This window comes from Coenobita brevimanus, chromosome 107, assembly GCF_032717465.1.
Source record: "Coenobita brevimanus isolate Jiangsu-jjx chromosome 107, ASM3271746v2, whole genome shotgun sequence".
Classification (NCBI taxonomy): Eukaryota; Metazoa; Arthropoda; class Malacostraca; order Decapoda; family Coenobitidae; genus Coenobita; species Coenobita brevimanus.
In genome coordinates this window covers 7079762-7099606 of record NC_137060.1, presented here as the reverse complement: position 1 = coordinate 7099606, position 19845 = coordinate 7079762, and the positions used below count along the sequence as shown (strand labels likewise).

Below are 19845 nucleotides of genomic sequence, written 5' to 3'. Positions count from 1 at the left end.
ACACACACACACACACACACACACACACACACACACACACACACACACACACACACACACACACACACACACACACACACACACACACACACACACACACACACACACACACACACACCGTCAAGACCGCACACAGCAATGCCCTACCGCTCCCAACCTACAGACCATACACTCACACCATTGTCTTACGGCGCACTGCAACGCCAAGGCCACACTTTCAACACTGTCCGTCCATACTGCACAAGGTAAAGATCACTCTGTCCTACCACACGCTACAGACATAAAGACCTCGCACTTACAACACTGTCCTACCACACACCATAACAGAGAAGGAAAGCTCTCATTATTAAGGCCACGCAGTGCAGTTTTAAGAACACACGTACAGCACTGTTTTATCCCACATTACAAGGCAAAAACCACACTTTAGCTCTCTCTCTCTCTCTCTCTCTCACACACACACACACACACACACACACACACACACACACACACAAACTTCCTTAATACACACCTGACAGGCAAATCCACACACACACACACACACACACACACACACACACACACACACACACACACACACACACACACACACACACACACACACACACACACACACACACACACACACACACACACACACACACACACACACACACACACAAACTTCCTTAATACACACTGCCACGCAAATACACACACACACACACACACACACACACACACACACACACACACACACACACACACACACACACACACACACACACACACACACACACACACACACACACACACACACACACAAATTTCCTTAATACTCACTGCCAGGCAAATCCACACACACACACACACACACACACACACACACACACACCTCCGTAGCTCCAGCACTGTACGTGGGTGTTTTCCGCCGGTGAAGAGATGTGAGTTTCGTCGATAGAGCCGGAGCTTGCGAATATCGAGTATCATGAGAGCAGGTCTGAGCATAATCCTACACTAAAACATCGAAAAGGAAGGTGTAGATATGAGCAATATTTCACCGACACTCTTCTACCAGCACAGCGTCCTTTCTTCATATTTTTCTGTTCGTCCTAATTAACTGAGACCATCCTTCCTCCTCATTCCTTTCTGTATTGTGCTTTGTAATGCTACCACATAAATATAGTTCATGTAACACCATTGCCACAACCGGCTGAGACGTGCCGGCGTACTTCTGTTCGAGGCTATACGCATGTGTCCATTTTGAAAGCATGGGGAGGGAAACATTATTGTCAACATTTTCTTTTACAGTCCTATTAAGGTTCATTACTAGTGGTTTATGACGGCAATTTGTGCTGTAGATGTCGTGTAGTAATATTTCCTCTAGGTTGGTTAGCCCCTTGAATCAAGTAACATATGGTGGATTTTTCTTCCTACCTCCAGACGACTTTCAATTTAGGAACACTACCTCTTAGTGAAGAGAGTAATGTTGACTACATCTAACCCTTAAAGTTCCTGATGTATTCGTAAGTGAACAAAATCATGTGGAGACAGCAAGAATAGAATAGAAAAACACGTCATCGTATTGACTAGATTAAGCGATTCCACAAGCATTCCAACTCTCAAACCACAAGCATTGGCACCCACAAAGCCCGGGATTTGATTAGTTTTACAAAGGTCAGAGTTCCCGGAAAACAAGATTATAGAGAACAGAGTTGATTACTCAGCATTCCTGCACTCACGAGCATCGGTAACAAGGTATTCTCTCACAGACTCCATACAACACTTGAGGAAGAAGTGAATTATCTATAGGCATTATTTCCACAGTTACCAGTCACTAGTTTAACGTCCACAAGATAAACGTTGTCGGACAGGATATTAAGCAACAGTTCAGGCAGTTGGAGGAGGATAATATCTTTAGATGTTCCAAAGGTAAATTATTGTTACTGTGACTGGTGAAGGATAATATTTTTACAGGTGCTCCAGAATGATAAATTTTTGCTGCTGTTCCACGAAGGCAAATTATTCCGGCTGTCCCTTTTTTACAGATGTTCCACATGCGTAAATTATTGCTGCTGCTCCACGAAAGTAAATGACTCCTTCTGTTGCTGGTAAAGGCCAATATCTTTTCAGGTGTTCCACGAAGGCAACATGACTAGATCGACCCTGAACCTGACCCCGACCTTGGCTGACCACGACACCTACATCTCGTGTCGTGCTCAGAACCCACTGCTCAAGGCTCAGGTCATCGAGGACGCACTTAAGCTAGACGTGCAGTGTGAGTACTGAGCTGGGTTAGGCTGGGCTACGTTAAGTTGGGGTGGGTTGGGTTAGGCTGGTTTGGCTTGGGTTAGGTTCGAAAAGATTAGGTTAGAATCAGTTGGTTTGGGTTGGGCTGGGTTGGTTTGGGTTGGGCTGGGTTGGTTTGGGTTGAGTTAGGTTATGTTAGGTTGGGTAGGGTTGGTTTGTTTTGGTTTGGGTTAGGTTAGGTTAGGTTGGGTAGGGTTGGGCTGGCTTGGTTTGGATTAGGTTCGGAAAGGTTAGGTTAGATTAACTTGGTTTGGGATGGGTTAGATTGGGTTGGGTAGGGTTAGGTTAGATTAAGTTGTTTGGGTTGGGTTGGGTAGGGTTAGGTTATACGTAGCTTGGGTAGGGTTGGTTTGTTTGGGTTGAGTTAGTTTAGGTGGTGGTGTTTACGTGATCGTGGTGTCAGTGTGTGGTGATGGTGAGATAATAATGATAGTGTGTGGTGGTGGTGTAGAGGAAATGATGTCAATGTTTAGTGGTGGTAGTAATGTCAGTGTGTGTTGATGGTGGTGATAGTGGTGGTGGTGGTGGTGGTAGAAATTATGTCAGTGTGTGGTGGTAGTGGCCGTGGTTATGGTGGCGGTTTTGATGATGGTAGTACTGTCGTTGCATGGCGGTGGTAGTGGTGCTGGTGTTGGTGGTGCTAATCTGTCTGTGGTGGTAGTAACAATTTCTCTCTATGATGATGAAAATAATGATGTCATGATAACTTCTCTAGTATTTTATATTGATGTCTGTGTGGTGACAATGTGGTGGTGTCTGAATAATGAAAGAAGTAGTGATATTGTGACGTGTGTGTGACAATATAGATGTTTGAATGATGGGACAAGTTGTGATGGTATGATGTGTCTGTGGCAAGAAAAATGTGTGAATGATGAGAGAAGTAGTGATGGCATGATGTGTCTGTGGCAGTAACGATGTGTGAATGATGAGAGAAGTAGTGATGGTATGATGTGTGTGTGGCAATAACGATGTGTGAACGATGAGAGAAGCAGTGACGGTATGATGTGTCTGTGGCAATAAAGATGTGTGGATGATGAGAGAAGCAGTGATGGTGTGATGTGTCTGTGGCAATAAAGATGTGTGAGAGATGAGAGAAGTAGTGATGGTGTGATGTGTCTGTGGCCTTAACTATGTCTGAATGATGAGAGAAGCAGCGATGTTGTAATGTGTTTGTGGCAGTAAAGATGTGTGAATGATGAGAGAAGTAGTGATGGTGTGATGTGTCTGTGGCAATAAAGATGTGTGAGTGATGAGAGAAGAAGTGATGTCGTGATGTGTGGTAATAGCATCCTTCCCCCACGATGGCACCCGCAGACAAGCCCCGCCTCACCCTGACCGCGGGCCACAACCTAGACATGGACGATATCAAGGAGGGAGACGACGTGTACTTCGAGTGTGGGATCCAGGCCAATCCCAGAGTCTACAAGGTCCAGTGGTTCCATGACGTGAGTATATGATGAAAGGGGGAGGGGAGGGAAAGTGGAGGGAAGAAGGGATGTGGAGGAGATGGAAGGGAGGAGATAGACAGCGATTACAAGAATATACTGGAGGGAATGAAGAAAAGAGGGAGGTTGATGGGAGGGAGGAATGTAGAGAATATGGATGGAAGGTTATAGTGAATTGGAAGATGAAAAGGAGAGAGAGAGAGAGAGAGAGAGAGAGAGAGAGAGAGAGAGAGAGAGAGAGAGGGATATACAGGAAGTTATACAAACGTCCCTGTGTTCTCTCCCTACCCCCCCAGAAGAGGATAGTGGACTGTCAGAGAAGGGGAACTGCTTCATGCTATCCACTGGGCTCACGTTTCAGATGAACCTGGGGCTTCAGCCACTACTATTACTGAATCCGATCGCCTCATGTGATGACATGTTCCCTTGGGGCAGTTCTGGAGGACGTGAGCTCACTCTCTTCAGTACAGCGACGTCTTGTTAATATTATTTTTGCCGTTACCTAACTAAAGAAGTTTAAGAAGTAACTCTTTGGCTGAAGGGGTTAAATTTGATCTCTATTATCTCCCTGAGTACAATGCAATCCTTTCAGTTTTACTCATGCTAACGCCAGGCATTTATATTCTACTTAAGGGAGACCTCTCGTACTGGGAGTTACGCTTGGTAAGTCTACTTCAATATTTGGTACGCGGATGTATCATACTGTTTTATTTTTTTTTATTCTCTTGTTCCCTAGATGATGCATGTTCAGTCAACTCTACAGGTGGTCATATGTAGTTTTGTGATGTTAGCGGTAAAAGTTAGAGCAAAAACAGTAGTGGTGGTGGTGATGGGGGTGTGACAGCAGGGGTGGTGGTGGTGTGTTACAAAAGTAGTGGTGATAGGAAGAGTGGCTGGGTGGTGGTGGTGGTTGTGGTGGTGGTGGTGAGTGTAGGAGCAGTGATGGTGATGGCGAGTATAACAGCAGCGATGGTGCTGAAAAGTGTAACAGCAATGGTGTTGATGGTGAGTGTAACAGCAGTGACGGAGGTTGTGTGAGTGTAACAGCAATGATGGCGATGATGGCACCGTGTGTGTGTGTGTGTGTGTGTGTGTGTGTGTGTGTGTTTATGCAAAGTGAAATAAAGAAAGACTGGAATCCTGCAGAGCTGTTCTTTCCACAGAAAAATTAAGAAAAAAAAATCGCCAAATTTAGGACAGATTCAGTTCGAGATCTTGGGACACATTGCTCTTTGAAGACTGGAGTTCAAAGGTGGAGGAAAAGACAGGATGAGGAAATGAAGTTCACAGTTGACCCTTTGAGTACGGTACATGAAGAACTGAGAAGACCAAATTTTTATATTAGAGTTGGGTAGATAAAAGGGAGAAAGTGTGTGCTTAAACGGGTGCTGCGTGCATATGGTGAAGAGAAATACAAGTTGCGTGAGCTGGAGAAGATGTATTGTGGTGACGATGCCTTATGGTGGCTTGTGGTGTGGCGGTGACTTGTTGTAGTGATGACGGTGTGTGGTGGTGATAGTATGGCAGTAACTTGATGTAGTGATGGTGGTGTGTGGTGGTGACTAGGTGTGATGATGGCGGGGTGTAGTGACGGTGTGTGGCGATGACTTGGTGTGATGATGATGGTGTATGGTAATGAGAGAGTGTGGCGATGACAATGTGGTGATGGCGGTGTGTGGTGGTGACAGTGTGTGGTGTTGACTTGGTGTGGTGATGGCGGGGTAATTGTGTGGTGGTGACACTGTGTGGTGGTAACAGTGTCATGGTGACTTGGTGTGGCAGTGAATTAGTAAAGCGGTGACTTGGTGTGGTGGTGACTTGGTGTGGTGGCAACAGTGTGGTTATGATGGCGTGCTGGTCACCCTGTGTGGTGGTGACATGGTGTGATAGCAATGCAAGGTGGTAACTGTGTGGTGGTGACAGTGTAGTGGTAGTGACAGTGTGTAGTGGTGGTGACAGTGTGTAGTGGTGGTGACAGTGCTTGGTGGTTGTGACAGTGTGTGGTGGTGGTGGCTGTGTGTGGTGGTGAGTTATGTGGTAGAGTCAGTGTGTAGTGACTTCATGCAGCGGTAACCTGATGTGGTGTTGACGCAGGATGAGGAGCTGCTGCATAACACGTCAGCCGGCGTGATCACCAGCAACCAGAGCCTCGTACTCCAGCAGGTGTCACGCCAGGCCTCGGGGCGATACACCTGCTCTGCTGCCAACCTCCAGGGCCAGGCACGCTCAGGCCACGTGCACCTCACAGTCAAGTGTAAGAGGCTACATGCGAGTTTTGAGTTACGGGGAAGTTTAAAATATAGACACTAATTGTTTTCATAGTATCGGCATAAATAGCGTTTAACGTGGATAAATATTGTGTGAAAAAATCTTTAAAATAACATCTGGTACTGGCAGAACAGTATTACACTTTGATTTACCCGTAAGTGAGGAAAATAGTAAGCAGTTTTTCAACCAGTGTGATACTGTAGTCTCTTTCTTTATGATAAAATGGAAGGGTAAAACTGGTCAGAAGGCACTTGATATTATGTAAAAGCTACTTTCACTGATTACTTTTTCTCTTTTAAACGATTATGGTGCTGATAGTGGGAGAATTATGAGTGTCAATATTTTCAGCTTCCTTTTAGTCCAAATCTCGCAAGTGGCCAGTTGTCGTGGCTGCATTCACTTCAGGTCGTATACTAAGTGGCTTTGGAGACTTCGTAACACTTCTTCCTTTACGTTGTATTCTGTACATTACTCCTAAATATCCTCTGTTGTATATCTAATCCAAGCTAATTGCTATGAGAAGGCTATAACCAGGGCAAAAGAGTATATTAATGTTTTAATTTGCAAAATAAATAGTTAAGGAAGTGGTGCTACGAAGGCCTCTAACGCACCCAGAATATGCTTCTTAATTGTTATTATACCCTACCGTAGTTTTGCGATAGATTATCATAATTAAGTTAAAACTAATCGGAATCTAATTAAAAAGTAGTTAGGATATACTCTATGTAAGGTATATGTAATGTCTAATAGATTGGTGCCAAACTGTCCTAGTATCTTAAGTAATGTTTGTATATTTCATTTATATTATAATATTTTATTATTGTATTATCTCTCCTTTGGGGCTAAGATGATAATGAATGTGTTTGAATGGATGAGTAAATGGGGAGTGTGTCGTCCTGTCTCGGCTACCTCCCTTTCCTTTGGGGAAGCAACCTAGGTATATAGATAGATAGAATTATCTGTGTAGTTGCTAAATCTATAGTGAATGCCGTGCTGCATGATAAAGATTTACTGAAGGCAGAAGCAATGTGTTTTCGAAACCCAGTGTCGAGATTATGAGCAAGACATTGGTGTTTTGAAGCCTGCACCGAGACACAGACGAAACCACCAGATACCCCACTACCCCACTACATCATGGAGAGTGGTCAAAACCCTAGGTTCTGACCACCTCCCAATCATCATCACTACCAAAACCAGAATCACCCCAGCTGGCCACAAACACACATACACTAATTATGAGAGAGCCAACTGGGAGGCCTTCACAACTAAAACAGAACAACATTTAGAAACACTAAACAGTACACCCATCACAAACATCAACACCACTGTACACATTTTCAATACAATTATACAAAATGCAGACAAAAGACATATCCCTGGAGGCAACAGAAAGAGACACAATCCCAGCTTCACACCAGAAATTCAAGGCCTAATCAGACAACGGGTCACACTGCGACATTCCCCAACACCCCATACACAAGACACCGTACAACAAATACAAGAACTCAACACTCAAATAAACAATAAAATATCAGAACAGCAAACACTAAACTGGAATATTTATCTCCAAACACTTGACCCCAAAACAAACACCAGTATACTCTACTAAACACTAAACAGCATCACATTTTCCAACAGCAACACCTCACAATCACACGCTGCCATCACAACAACAGACACCATACCCTCAAACAAACAACAAGCAAACACTCTCATCAATCACTTTTCACAAGTCAGCCATCTAAACCGCCATCCCGAAGACCGACGTATCATCCGACGTAAGAGACAGTTCTCCACAGACCCAGACTACGCACCTTTCACTTTTCAACCAGACGAAGCACATCATTAACAACCTCAAACACTCATCTGCCTGTGGACCAGACAACATAAGCAACATTCACCTTAAACACCTTGGACCACAGGGCATACAAGCACTCACCAACATATCAAACTACAGCTACTCACACAACATAATACCCAACATCTGGAAGCATGGCGTTACCATCACTATCACTAAAGCCAACAAAAACCCCATGTTACCCTCCTCACACCGCCCCATCACACTCCTTTGCACCCCCTCTAAAGTCACTGAATGACTGGTACTACAACTAGTCACACCTCACATTCCCCTAGCCTAGGCACAACATGACCACTACACTCCACAAACACCCTTCTTACAGACCTTACACAGAGAGTTTTCGATGGCATGAATTCAGCTAGGCCACAACACAGAACACTCCTAATCACACTAGACATCAGCAAAGCTTTTGATGCCATCACCTGCCACAACCTCACAAACAAAATACTCAACACAAACATGCACAATAACACAAAAAGATGGCTGGCAAACTACTTATCAGGCAGATGTGCACACGTAACATAGTCTTCTAACATCAGAAACTTCACAAACGGCGTCCCCCAAGGATCTGCTTTGTCCCCTACACTCTTTAACCTATACATGCACGACATACCCACACCCCACACACCACAGATACACATAGCTTCCTATGCAGATGATATATCACTTACATCTACGCACCAAAACGCAAACATGGCTGCACACATCATTCAACCTTACCTCAACACACTACACGAATGGTTCACCACAAACAGGCTCAAAATAGCCCCAGCCAAATCTACAGTGACCCTTCTCACAAACTGGACAGCAGAACACAGTCACATCCCACACCTCACCATAAACAACACTCCCCTACCACACACACACACACACACACACACAAAATCCTTATTGTAACATACAATACATCAGTGTCATTTAAACAACACATCACAAACATTAAAAAAAAAATAACACCAAGACTCAATGCCTTGAGGTCACTTGCCCATACAACAATCGGACACAACAAAGAAACCACCACCACAGTATACAAACAATACATACGTTCAGTGATGAATTATGCAAGCCCTGCCTGGGCTCCTAACCTCACCAAAACACACTACAACACTCTACAGACCATACAGAACAAAGCCCTAAAAATAATCACATGCTGCATAGCTACTACACCCACAGACCACCTACATCAAGAAACCAAAATCCTCAAAGTCAAGGATCACCTAGACATGAGAGGCACCCAGTTTCTTGCTGCAGCCTCCACAAACCCACAACATCCACTATATTACATGGCAGCACATCCACCCACACCAAGGAACATCAAACAACACCCAGCACACTATGCCATACACAAATACTGTCATCTCTCCCCTTTCGCCTACCTCAGACCAGCTTCTAGAAGCATATCCACACTCAGATCACTCGCTGCTCCATTCAGTCACTTAAAGACAACACACAGCTGCATGCACGGCCTCCTGTCATCCACCCTTCTGAATCCTATCTTCCTCGTGAGGACAGGGTCCACCTGGCCAGGCTGAGATGTGGGCACCATCCAGCTCTCTTAAGCTACTAGAAGAGGCTGGATGACTCCGTCGCTGATGCCTGTCCAGGATGCAGCACAGCACCCCATACTATTAAGCACATTATGGAAGACTGCATTGCACACAATCACCTACGCCAACAACACAACATACACTTTTTGAGAGCTCTGTGGGAAAGCCCGGTCTCGGCCATGGCCTTCCTAAGGGACTCAGGGCTGTTCGGCCAGACTGCCTAGGGAACAACTACTATTACTACCACCAGATACCATCCCGCTTCCACACACTCCACACTCCCTCTACCCATCCCGACCTGACTCACGTTTCAGTTCGTCTTCCATACACACCGTCAAAGAAACAACTACATTTCCAGTTCCGTATGAAGAAAACTTACTACTAGCGAAATATCATGAAAACTGTCTCTGCTAGTGCGTGTTGCAAAGGGTTCGAATTCTCAGCCATGCATTCGTCAAAATGTGGAAAGATACATTCTTTCTCTTAATTCACTTATGGTTTCTTTAAAAAATTGCTATCTTCCTTCGTGTACTCATTTATATTTCATCATTTAGTATGACTTTGCTGCCTTCAGTAACATCCACATAAAATAGACACATGAAGTCATACTCACTTCATGTAATACCTTGATTGAAGATACCATAATTGTTTTATGATTTCCAGCCAACAACGTATTATCTTTTTCTTTCATAATATATAGATAATCAATAATTTGTATATATGCTCCATGTTTGTCTAAGTAATATTATCTGCGCCTCGGGTCAGCTAAAAGTTCATATTTACGCTATATCTTCGTGAATTATTCTCAGTGATAATCTTGTAGTAATTACTTGGTTTTCCCAATATTACTATCCGCGACTTTTTCAGTCTGATTTTAACTGTATTCAGTCATAATTAATCACTTACTCTTTTCAGTCTAATAATACCCTGTCAACTTTAACTTGGCAAAAGTTTTTCATTTCTCCATCTTAAAAGTTAAGCTGTAATAAAAGATTAACATTATTGTGTGTTCCTAGTCACAAAAAAATTGATGTGAAGAGGTTTTACAGCCGTAGTATTGTTTAATTTTGCCACGGGGGTATAGGAATTAAGCAAAAAAAAAAAAAAAAAGAAGAAGAAACCTCTACCAGTTTAAGCAAGACGAACTTTATAGGAATGGCCACCATTCTTCCCTATTCCTCATAAACCTACAATATATATATATTATAAGACCCGTTTCATCAGATTTATTTGCTCGTTTCAATGTCAGATACATTTCTGGGATAACAATGGATATCCAGAATACCTGAAAACTAACATTCTATTAAGTCTTTTAGAGTTGTGATGATTCCTTAAGAGACAGATATAAAGCAGCCATTAAACTTTCACTAGTGCTGCCAGCTCAGCTGTTTATCAATTTAATGTACTGAGGCAGTTTTTTATGGTTTTCGCCACAAGTTACGTTGAACTGGGTACTTTTTTATAGTTGTATTTGACCACTTTTGGACCGTGGTTGGTGTGTGCGCGATTTGGTTGAAAGGATACTGAGGGCACTGCTCTCCGTCTATCGGCTCATAATCACAAAGCTCATAGGTCCTTACCCTGGGTGCTCTCTTTTATTTACTTCTGAAAATGGCCATTTCTGTCCCATATTTGGCACACTGCGGCAAAAGAGGATACATATCCTTTTTACACAAGAATTGCCTAACTGTGGTCTGAATCAAGAAATACATAAAAATTTTCAACACAGCACAACAAAAAATATATTTCTGTACGTATTCCATTGTCATCTGAACCACACACAGTTAAACACTATCGACGGTATTCTCTTTAGCTTAAGAGGCTTTCTATATCGTTTTTACACAAACTTGGCCTAAAAGTGCCCTCTCTCCATCCCAAATGCCGCGTTGTACCAATATAAAAACATTAGAATATGGTGCCAGTTATGAAAAAGTGCTATAGCAAGGATGCGGAACCACAGTATTGTCTTATTCTTTTACTAAACTACGTGAAGTAAGTTGCCAAAGAAAAAAAAATTGGACCAACTAAAGGTGTCAGGACCATAGTTTATTTTGCATATGTCACCGTTTTCCCCTTTATGTAGTCAAAGGCTAAAGCTTTTTCTCCTCCCCTGCCTGCGTTTCATGGCTGGACTCATAAAAGGTTGAATGCAGCGTAGTGGACTGCGATGCGTACTGTATGATGATCAATTGATTAATGATAATATCCGCCCCACTCCACTGCCTCACATTCAGTCATCTATAAATCCAGTCATGAAATTTAGGCGGAGGAGCCAGACGAACTTGTGCATCTGACTGTACTTTGTTTATAGCTTGTAAATATCGACACATTTTTCATCAGTAACATACAAAACACTATAACCATGACACAAGCAAAAAGAAAAATAATAATAATAACTGACCAGAAAGACGTGCTAGGAAAATGTACTTTTATGTTTTGCTGTGGCCAAACGATTTGTATTCATCTAAGGAAATCGTCAAAATGGAGAATTTAGATATTGCCTTAATGAACCCCTGGGCTAGTGCAACTCCTTCCTAAGTTAAAATGGCTCGGGGATAACTAACGTAAATTAACTTGTCATCGGAGTGACGCAGTTAACCTAGGAGAATGCAGCTGTGAGTAAATATCTTCCCCCAAGCAGTTGCGCCTTCATGTGTGGCTGGGCAGAAGGTGGTGTATGGGGCGGGGAAGCACGAGCAACTCAACGTCACCTGCAGCGTGGAGGCCTACCCCTTGCCAGACTCCTTCAGGTAGGCGCCCAGCATAACTCATCATGCTCTCATCTGTCTCTCCGGCAAATCACTCTCCCACCCCTTCTGCACACCACGCTCTCTTATATCCGGCACATCACGCCCTCATCTTGCTCCGTAACATCACGTTTTCATTCCTTTCCGGCACATCACACTCTCATCTCTCCCCAACTCATCACGCTCTCATCTCACCCCAACACATCACGCTCTCATCTCTCCCCAACACATCACGCTCTCATCTCCCTCCTGCATAGCAAGTGGTATATCTTACAATACTGCTCTGCCATCATAATAACAATACAGGGTGGTCCATATATAACGCTCCTCTTCCACGCCGCCGGGTAATTTTTCATGCGTTGTGGGGACGGGCAAGACAGAATAATCAATGTCTGCCTTCCACCATTTACTCAGTTCGTAGTCCCACTGCCACACCCACGCCCACACCAGCAGAATGATCCGTCTCCGCAACACATAAGGTACCACCAGGTGAATACGAGTGAGGCGCCATTTACAAACCACCCTGTCTATCCAGAATGACATAAAATTATTCGTCCTTTCCTGTGATACAAGCTCTAATTTTCATTCAGGCTAAGAAAGGGTGATATTTAACCAAAGGATACAGAAACCGGTAATGGGTTAATAAAGTACCTCGATAAACTCTTTTACTAGTATGGACAAAATATACGTAGTTCTTCCAAATTAACTAAGGATGATTTTGCTTCGCTGAGAGAAATTCAAGCCGTCAGAAAGTGAAAGCTACCGATATAATGTGTTGGGTGATGTGGGTATCAGTGAATGTTATAAACCTTTTCTTGTGCCCTTAGCAGACTTTTTAGAACGTCAAAGTTATTAGTTTTGAATATTACACCTCAGTAATCACTTTAAGCTGCTTGTATCTCTGTAATTTCTTGAATCCAGTGACGTATTATTTTTTTTTAGCTCATTCTTGCCACCTCAAGGATAACTCTCTTGTAACTAACGGTTTAACGAAAGCTATATTTTACTGTATCTCTTGAGTACAGAAAATGGGTAGTCTTCTGACGAAATTCGTCTGGAGATAGCAAAAAAGTAATACTAAAATACGTCATTAATCATTACCGACATACACTGAATAAGTAGTATACACGAGAATATTAACTTGCCTCACGTGGATATGCTGATAAGGGAAGAATGACCCTCTTGACCGTATATGGAGTAGTATAGTATGTTTCGTAGCTCCTCTTCCCCAGTGATTAATATTCCATAATACACATTAACACTACCTTGTATGCTCTCTCTGTGATTTTAACATCCGCTCAGTTTGCTACAACAACATACAAGAGAATACGATTGAGGTTTAACATGCAGAATTAATAGCTAGCTGGTTTGCGAATTCCTCAATCACTTAAGAGACGATCCACTGTGTGTAGATCGTGTTAGAGGATAATACTGAGCTTTAATGTTCAGAATAAATCGCTGAGGGAGAGATTTTGCGAAATATCACTAGGCCAATTAAAACACGAGCTTCTCTGTGTGTCAGGTGGGCGTTCAACAGCTCCTCGGAGGTACTGGAGATCTCGAACAGCAAGGTGGTGCGGGTGGAGGCGGAGGTGAGTCAGGTGAGCTACACGCCGCGGTCACACCTGGACTACGGCTCACTCCTCTGCTGGGCCAAGAACTCCGTGGCCACCCAGAGACACCCCTGCATCTTCCACATCATACATGCAGGTTAGTCAGCCACCTTTTTCTGTAGCTTAGTTCACAATCTCACTGCTGCCGTCGTTTATTGTGTTACTATGTTAAACTATACTATTTTCGCAACAATTTGACTTAAAATTGCCATGTCTTTATCTTAAACGTTGATTTTTACAGGATATTGACACTAAAATACAATGCTAGCTACCTGCATCATCCATATCATCCACGCAGGTCAGTCAACGACCATGTTGTTATAATCATTTGATCTGTGTTCTAGCTCTCACTTTAACTTGGCCTAAACAGCCATAACTCCATCTTGAATGTTGAGTTGTAACTGGAGACTAACATTGCGTCATTAACATTATATACACAGGTAAGTCATTTACCTCATTTTTACCATCAGTTGTTGTATGGTGGTATGTTAAAATGTTTTCAATTTTAACTTGGCCCAGATTTCCAGCCTCCTGCAGGTTATTTCACGCAACTCATTGGCAAAATATGACGATGCTACAGCTCAACATCCTTTCCATAGCACTTCTTCATGACTAGTACCATATACCAATGTTAATCTATAAGTACAACTCAGCAGTGACATTGAAAGAAGGCCATTTATGACCAAGTTAAAAGTAATAAGAGTACGAGTACTGAGTATCGATACTATTGACCTGAACATGCTAGTAGACGTCTGCCTGCGTTAAGACTTGTCATCCAATCAAACAGCGTAGGTATCTCTCTCTCTCTCTCTCTCTCTCTCTTTCCACTGAGTGACAAGCGAAAAGGTTGCCTGTATTCAGGGAAATCTTTTACTATGTCGCTGGTAACTATATGACCAAACGACGCATGGTGGTTTAGTGGGCTAAGACGCTCCAACTGGATGGAGCCTGTCATGGTTCCATCTCAGGGATAGCTGGAGATTCTTGCTCAGGGTCAAGTGAGGCTTGTCACTGTTGTATTAAATTTTGGAACAGAGCAGCCTAGCCCTTTTGATATGGGGAAAACTGGGACTGGATGGTTTTGTTGATGTAATGCTCTTTCCCCCGCAGCCCCGCCGGACCCCGTCACCAACTGCACTGTAGAGAACGTTAGCTCGAGTGGGGCTGACGTGAGATGCCAGGCCGGTTGGGACGGAGGATTGGCGCAAACTTTCACCCTCTCCGTTGCCCATGCCCGCGCACAGACTCGCACCCAGCAAGCTAGGAAAGCCCCACGGGTACTGGCCAACACTTCCACGGCCCCGCGACCCGAGTTCTCCCTGGTCGGGCTCCAGGCGGGGACGGAGTACGTCCTTACCGTCACTGGAGTCAACAAGAAGGGCCAGAGTGAAGCCACCAGACTGACCTTCCTCACCCTCACCGATGTGGCTGAGAAACACACCAGCCCGGGTACGTACAGTCGTGGCCAAAAGTTGTGTCAAACGATGGGTGGGTCGAGGTCGAAAATTATATCAGATGGAGGTAGTCAGGTGAAAATTTGTGGCTCAGGAGTTATTGGTAACGGAGCCGCGTAACTTCCACCATCACATACTCCCCAACTCAACTTCTGACTCCAACTGTGCTTCCTTCATCACAGATTCTCCGACACAGTTTTTGACCTTGACTGTGCAGTGTTACAGGTGGTCGTTCTCTCGTGGACATGGGGGCGCCTTGTAGGACCCTTCATTTAGCAGTTTATAAGGCGTACTAGGGTTAACATTACCTTATTATGTTGTCTGCTATGTTAGTCTTACGAATATTGACATAGGTTCAGTTCTGCCTTAATAACGTGTTAGGCATATTACAGTTAGCATCACCTTGTCCTGCTGTCTGTTATATAAGTTATGATAGATACGGACATAGGTTCATTTCTGTCTTAGCGATGTATTAGGCTTGGTTAACATTAGCTTGTCTTGGTGTCTGTTATGGAAGCCTTTTTTATATATTGACATACATTTGATTATACTGTAGCGATAGTAGGCATATCAGGTTGTTTTGTTTTATGATTTTGCTTATGTAAATTGAAAATATCGACATAGGCTCACTTCTGGTTTAGCGATGTATTAGGCATATTACCGTTAACACTCGTTGCCTGTTACGTAAATCATTATGATATCGACAGAGATTGCTTAGATATATAAAGTAACAAAGGGATATTAACAGCCATAGCTCGGAGATGAGCTAGTAAAGAAGCGATGGGGAGTGTCCTAAACTGACTGGCAAAGGTTGAATTAAAGCCATATTCCATTCTCCTTCGTATGCTTTCTGACACTTTTCCATAATTATTTGTTTTCTTAATACTCCTACTTTCCTGTGCATTATTCATAACAAAGGGTAACTAGTAGGCCGGTGAGGTGGAGTCGGGATTTCAGGGGCTTTAATGGTGTGTGAATGAGTGTCTGTTCTATTTCGCTGGGTGTGCTGTTCATGGTTTCGGTCTATTCGGTTTCTCCTTTCCTGATTTCTGGATCCTGTCTCATCCATCACCAGGGAGGGATAAACGTCATGATGATGATAATGATGATGACGTATTATTTATATCATTCTAATACCAACATTGTGCATATAAACTGCGCTCTGATCGTCAGAATATCATCCATGTCGAAGCAGAAAAAGATAGGTAAGGGAGAGATGTAAGAAGTCCTTTAAACTACCCAGATACGACCCATAGATACGGGGGACGCATTTTCGAGGGTAGTCATTGCAGGAGCAGTAGCAGTAGCTAAATGAAAACCTGGTGGACTGCAGGCTTGAGTTCACCTTCTGCAGTCCACAATCCTCATTTCGAGGGATAGGAAAGTAACTGACAGACGTTTGTATAACCAGATAGTTGAGCTCCCTTGTTATATCAGCGCCACTACATGAAGGCGTTCCTCTCCAGCACCATTCCCGAGGGTAAGGAGGCTCCATAGCACCTCTTCATCATTTTATGTTGAAATGAAACGCCAAGAATTCGGGCCCTGAGCTGTCAACGAAAAGCATCGCTCGGTAGTCCACCAAGCCATGCGTACTTAATCAGTTCATCGTTCCTTCATATTGTATCACTAACAAAAGTTTGATCGAAATTCGCTGAGTTCAGGGGATCTCGCGCCCACAAGGATAAAGTAAGTTGACCCCAAATGACCTTGACCTTTGACTCCTTGACCTAACTGACGTAATCAGTTCATGACCTCCACATACAAAAGTCTGGTGGAAATCCATCGATGAGTTTAGGAGATATCGCGCCCACAATAATGTTACAGACGCATGGACCAATGCAACCAAGCACCCACGAACGCACGGACGGACAGACCAATCACTTAATGTCTTCTCCAAAGATGAGTGAATGCGTAAAAACTGAATATTTTTGCATGGTTAATATAAAGTTATTATTAACCTGAGAGTCGTAGGAATCACTTTATCGGATAGGTGAGTGTGAAACCACGTGCTGAATAAGTTTTGACCAATCAGGTGGAGCCAGGATTGTGGCAGCTTGAATAGTGAGTGTGGGAATGTGGCTTATTCACCTGGGTAAACTTTGATTTGTATCTCATTCTGTCAAGTTCTTTCTGATTCTCGGTACTCTACTTCACCCCACTCGAGGATGTGAAGGTCTGGATGATGATGATGATGATTGTCAAATAAAAACCATATAAAAAAATATTGACATGCAATATGCAGAAACAAACTGGCAAGGAAGAGGTGCAGGGGAGCCTCCTTAACTCATGAAATTCGGGCCAGATAATGACAGGATGGAAAAAAAAATCAACTGTTCATTGCTACAATAGGTGTGATAAGCATTCTGTGTTTTACTGTACAAAGTTACTCTCAGATGACATCGAGAAATTTGTGCTTCCATTTAGTTGTATTCATCAGTACAAAGGCTTTCTTCTATGGCATTTCTTTTGCAAATTGGTCTAAGATTATTAATAAACTTGTGGAGAAATTTCACATGTGAGAGAAAAGAATGTGAAAATCGAACGAATCACATAAAAACTATAGGGAAAATCAGTTTCATTTGAACGTAAAAACGAGTGAGATTAGACTTGTAAATTCTTGCCACAGTTCATGTCTAGGACCCTAAGCCCATGAATTTGGTGACGAACTTTTTTTTTTGGGGGGAGAGGGGGGGGAGAGGCATTCTGGTCGCTCTGTTGGGCTTAGGGGAGAATTTTTAGACCTGATAGTTAAGATGTAGCTTCCATTTATCCCTTCACTACGAGAAGTTAGCCTAAGTGTAAATAATATCGTCTGACTTTAGTACAGTAGCATGAATAAGGAAAGTTTTCTTAGTGGATTGAAGGGATAAATTACATGCCAACTATTTTTTCTTGGCCATCACCCTCTTTTAGCTATTTTTAGTGAATCTCGAAGCTTTTCTGTGGACCGTCTGTTTTGTCTATCTCTTATTGGTCTTTTACGCGACATTTGTGCTTTATTCATTTTCCTTCTTTTTCTTGATTTTTCTTAGCTGTGTCTTAGCTTATGAGTCTTATCTTTGTTTTATGTGTGTTTTTAGTTTCTCTTGTAATTCTCTTTTACCTTTGCTTTATGCTTTTAATTTTTCTTGTCATTTTCTCTTCTTCCTCTCCCGCTTCTGTGCCATTCCTTTTGCTGGATCTTTGAATTAGTGTCGTATGGTTTTTGATACCTGTCGCTAGGAATTCATTATTCAATTCAGTTACCTTTCAGCGTCGCTAAACTGACATTCCATTTACTCTTCAGGTGATGCTATGGTCGGGTTTGGTCCTGTGGTGGGCGTGGCAGTGGGTCTGGTGGCGTCGGTGGTGGTGCTGTGTGTGGTGATGGTGGTGGTGGTGGTGAGGGCCAGGCGGGGTCGCGCGCCCCCATCAGAAGTCAAGATCATGTACGAGGAGGGGTCGGCCAGCCCCACCCGAGACACCAGCGATACCGATGACAAGAATCCTGACCTCATTCCAGTCACATACGGTAAGTGTTTGCCCTCTCAAGTTCGGGACAACTCTTTCATTTTATTCCTGCTAACGATAGATAAATATATATAGATGATTAAAAAAAAAGAATAGAGAATGATGGACTGAAGCCAGCAAGACGTATTAAAACAATAAAGCTGAACGAGACACAGCCACAATCAAGATCAGTTTATCGCGGGATGCCTGGACACGCGTTTAAAAGCCTCGAGGTTATTCGCAGTTGGAAAAAAAAAAAAAAAGGTAGGCCTGAAGCTGACCTGGTACACAGATGAATATTGAGGGGTATTGGTTAGTTCTCATATTAAAGTGTTAGACAGAAAAGGAATCAAAGTGCATTGTTAGACGGATGCTTGGCGCTCGCTCTAGTGCAGGAGGATTACAAGCAGACTCTTAAAAGGAGCAGAGACAGTTGAAATATCGATAGTAGAGAGATAAAAATGCAACAGTGCAGTGATGTTAAAGCGGCTGATGGGAGGAATTAAAAACAGGGGAGTTGATGAGACGAAAAACGTTACTCCACCTTGCTTAAGAGTGCAGTGTGTGAGAAGCCCCCATACGTGAGAGTTGTACTCCATACGGGGACGAACAAGGCCCCAGAACTGTACGAAGTCAACAGCTGTGCGGGGGTAACGGATATGTGGAGTCGACTTAGCACACCCAAACTTTTTGGAAGCAGATTTTTCAAGTGAGGTAATGATATCTTTCCATGAGAGGAGCCGAGAGAAAGATATCTAAAGGGCTGGCTTCTGTATTGCCAAATAATAAGGGATATTCCTTTGAAATATTTTGGTCGGTTGAAGGATGCTGGAAGTGAGCTTTTTATTCATCACACATAATAAGGTGTACAATCGGAAATAAATCCTGTTGGAAACTGTGTGTGCCATAGTTTCATCTCATGATTACTGAAGTATAAGGCTGTGATGGACACTGTGAGAAGTGGCTGCAAAAGTGAAGGGTGGTGTCATTAAGCGTTTTTTGCTCATGCAAAACGTTAGGTATGACAGGGACTTACTTGTAAGTCCTGTGTGTTAACTTTGGTCGTGAATACAGTGTTGAGTGTTTCTTTCACTAACGATTTTCGGACGCGTAGAGTTTAGCAAAGCCTTAC

General features: G+C 43.2%; 1 protein-coding gene across 1 annotated transcript in view; it reads left to right on the top strand.

Annotated features, from left to right (window-relative positions):
• LOC145416646 (uncharacterized) overlaps positions 1–19845 on the top strand; it is a 195890-nt gene that overhangs the window by 127062 nt on the left and 48983 nt on the right. Inside the window, exons 9-15 of the mRNA XM_080285581.1 lie at positions 2113–2257; positions 3604–3734; positions 5829–5988; positions 12049–12157; positions 13677–13864; positions 14878–15216; positions 18511–18735. Coding sequence (XP_080141707.1) covers positions 2113–2257; positions 3604–3734; positions 5829–5988; positions 12049–12157; positions 13677–13864; positions 14878–15216; positions 18511–18735 — 1297 coding nt within the window. The remainder of the gene's footprint in view (positions 1–2112; positions 2258–3603; positions 3735–5828; positions 5989–12048; positions 12158–13676; positions 13865–14877; positions 15217–18510; positions 18736–19845) is intronic.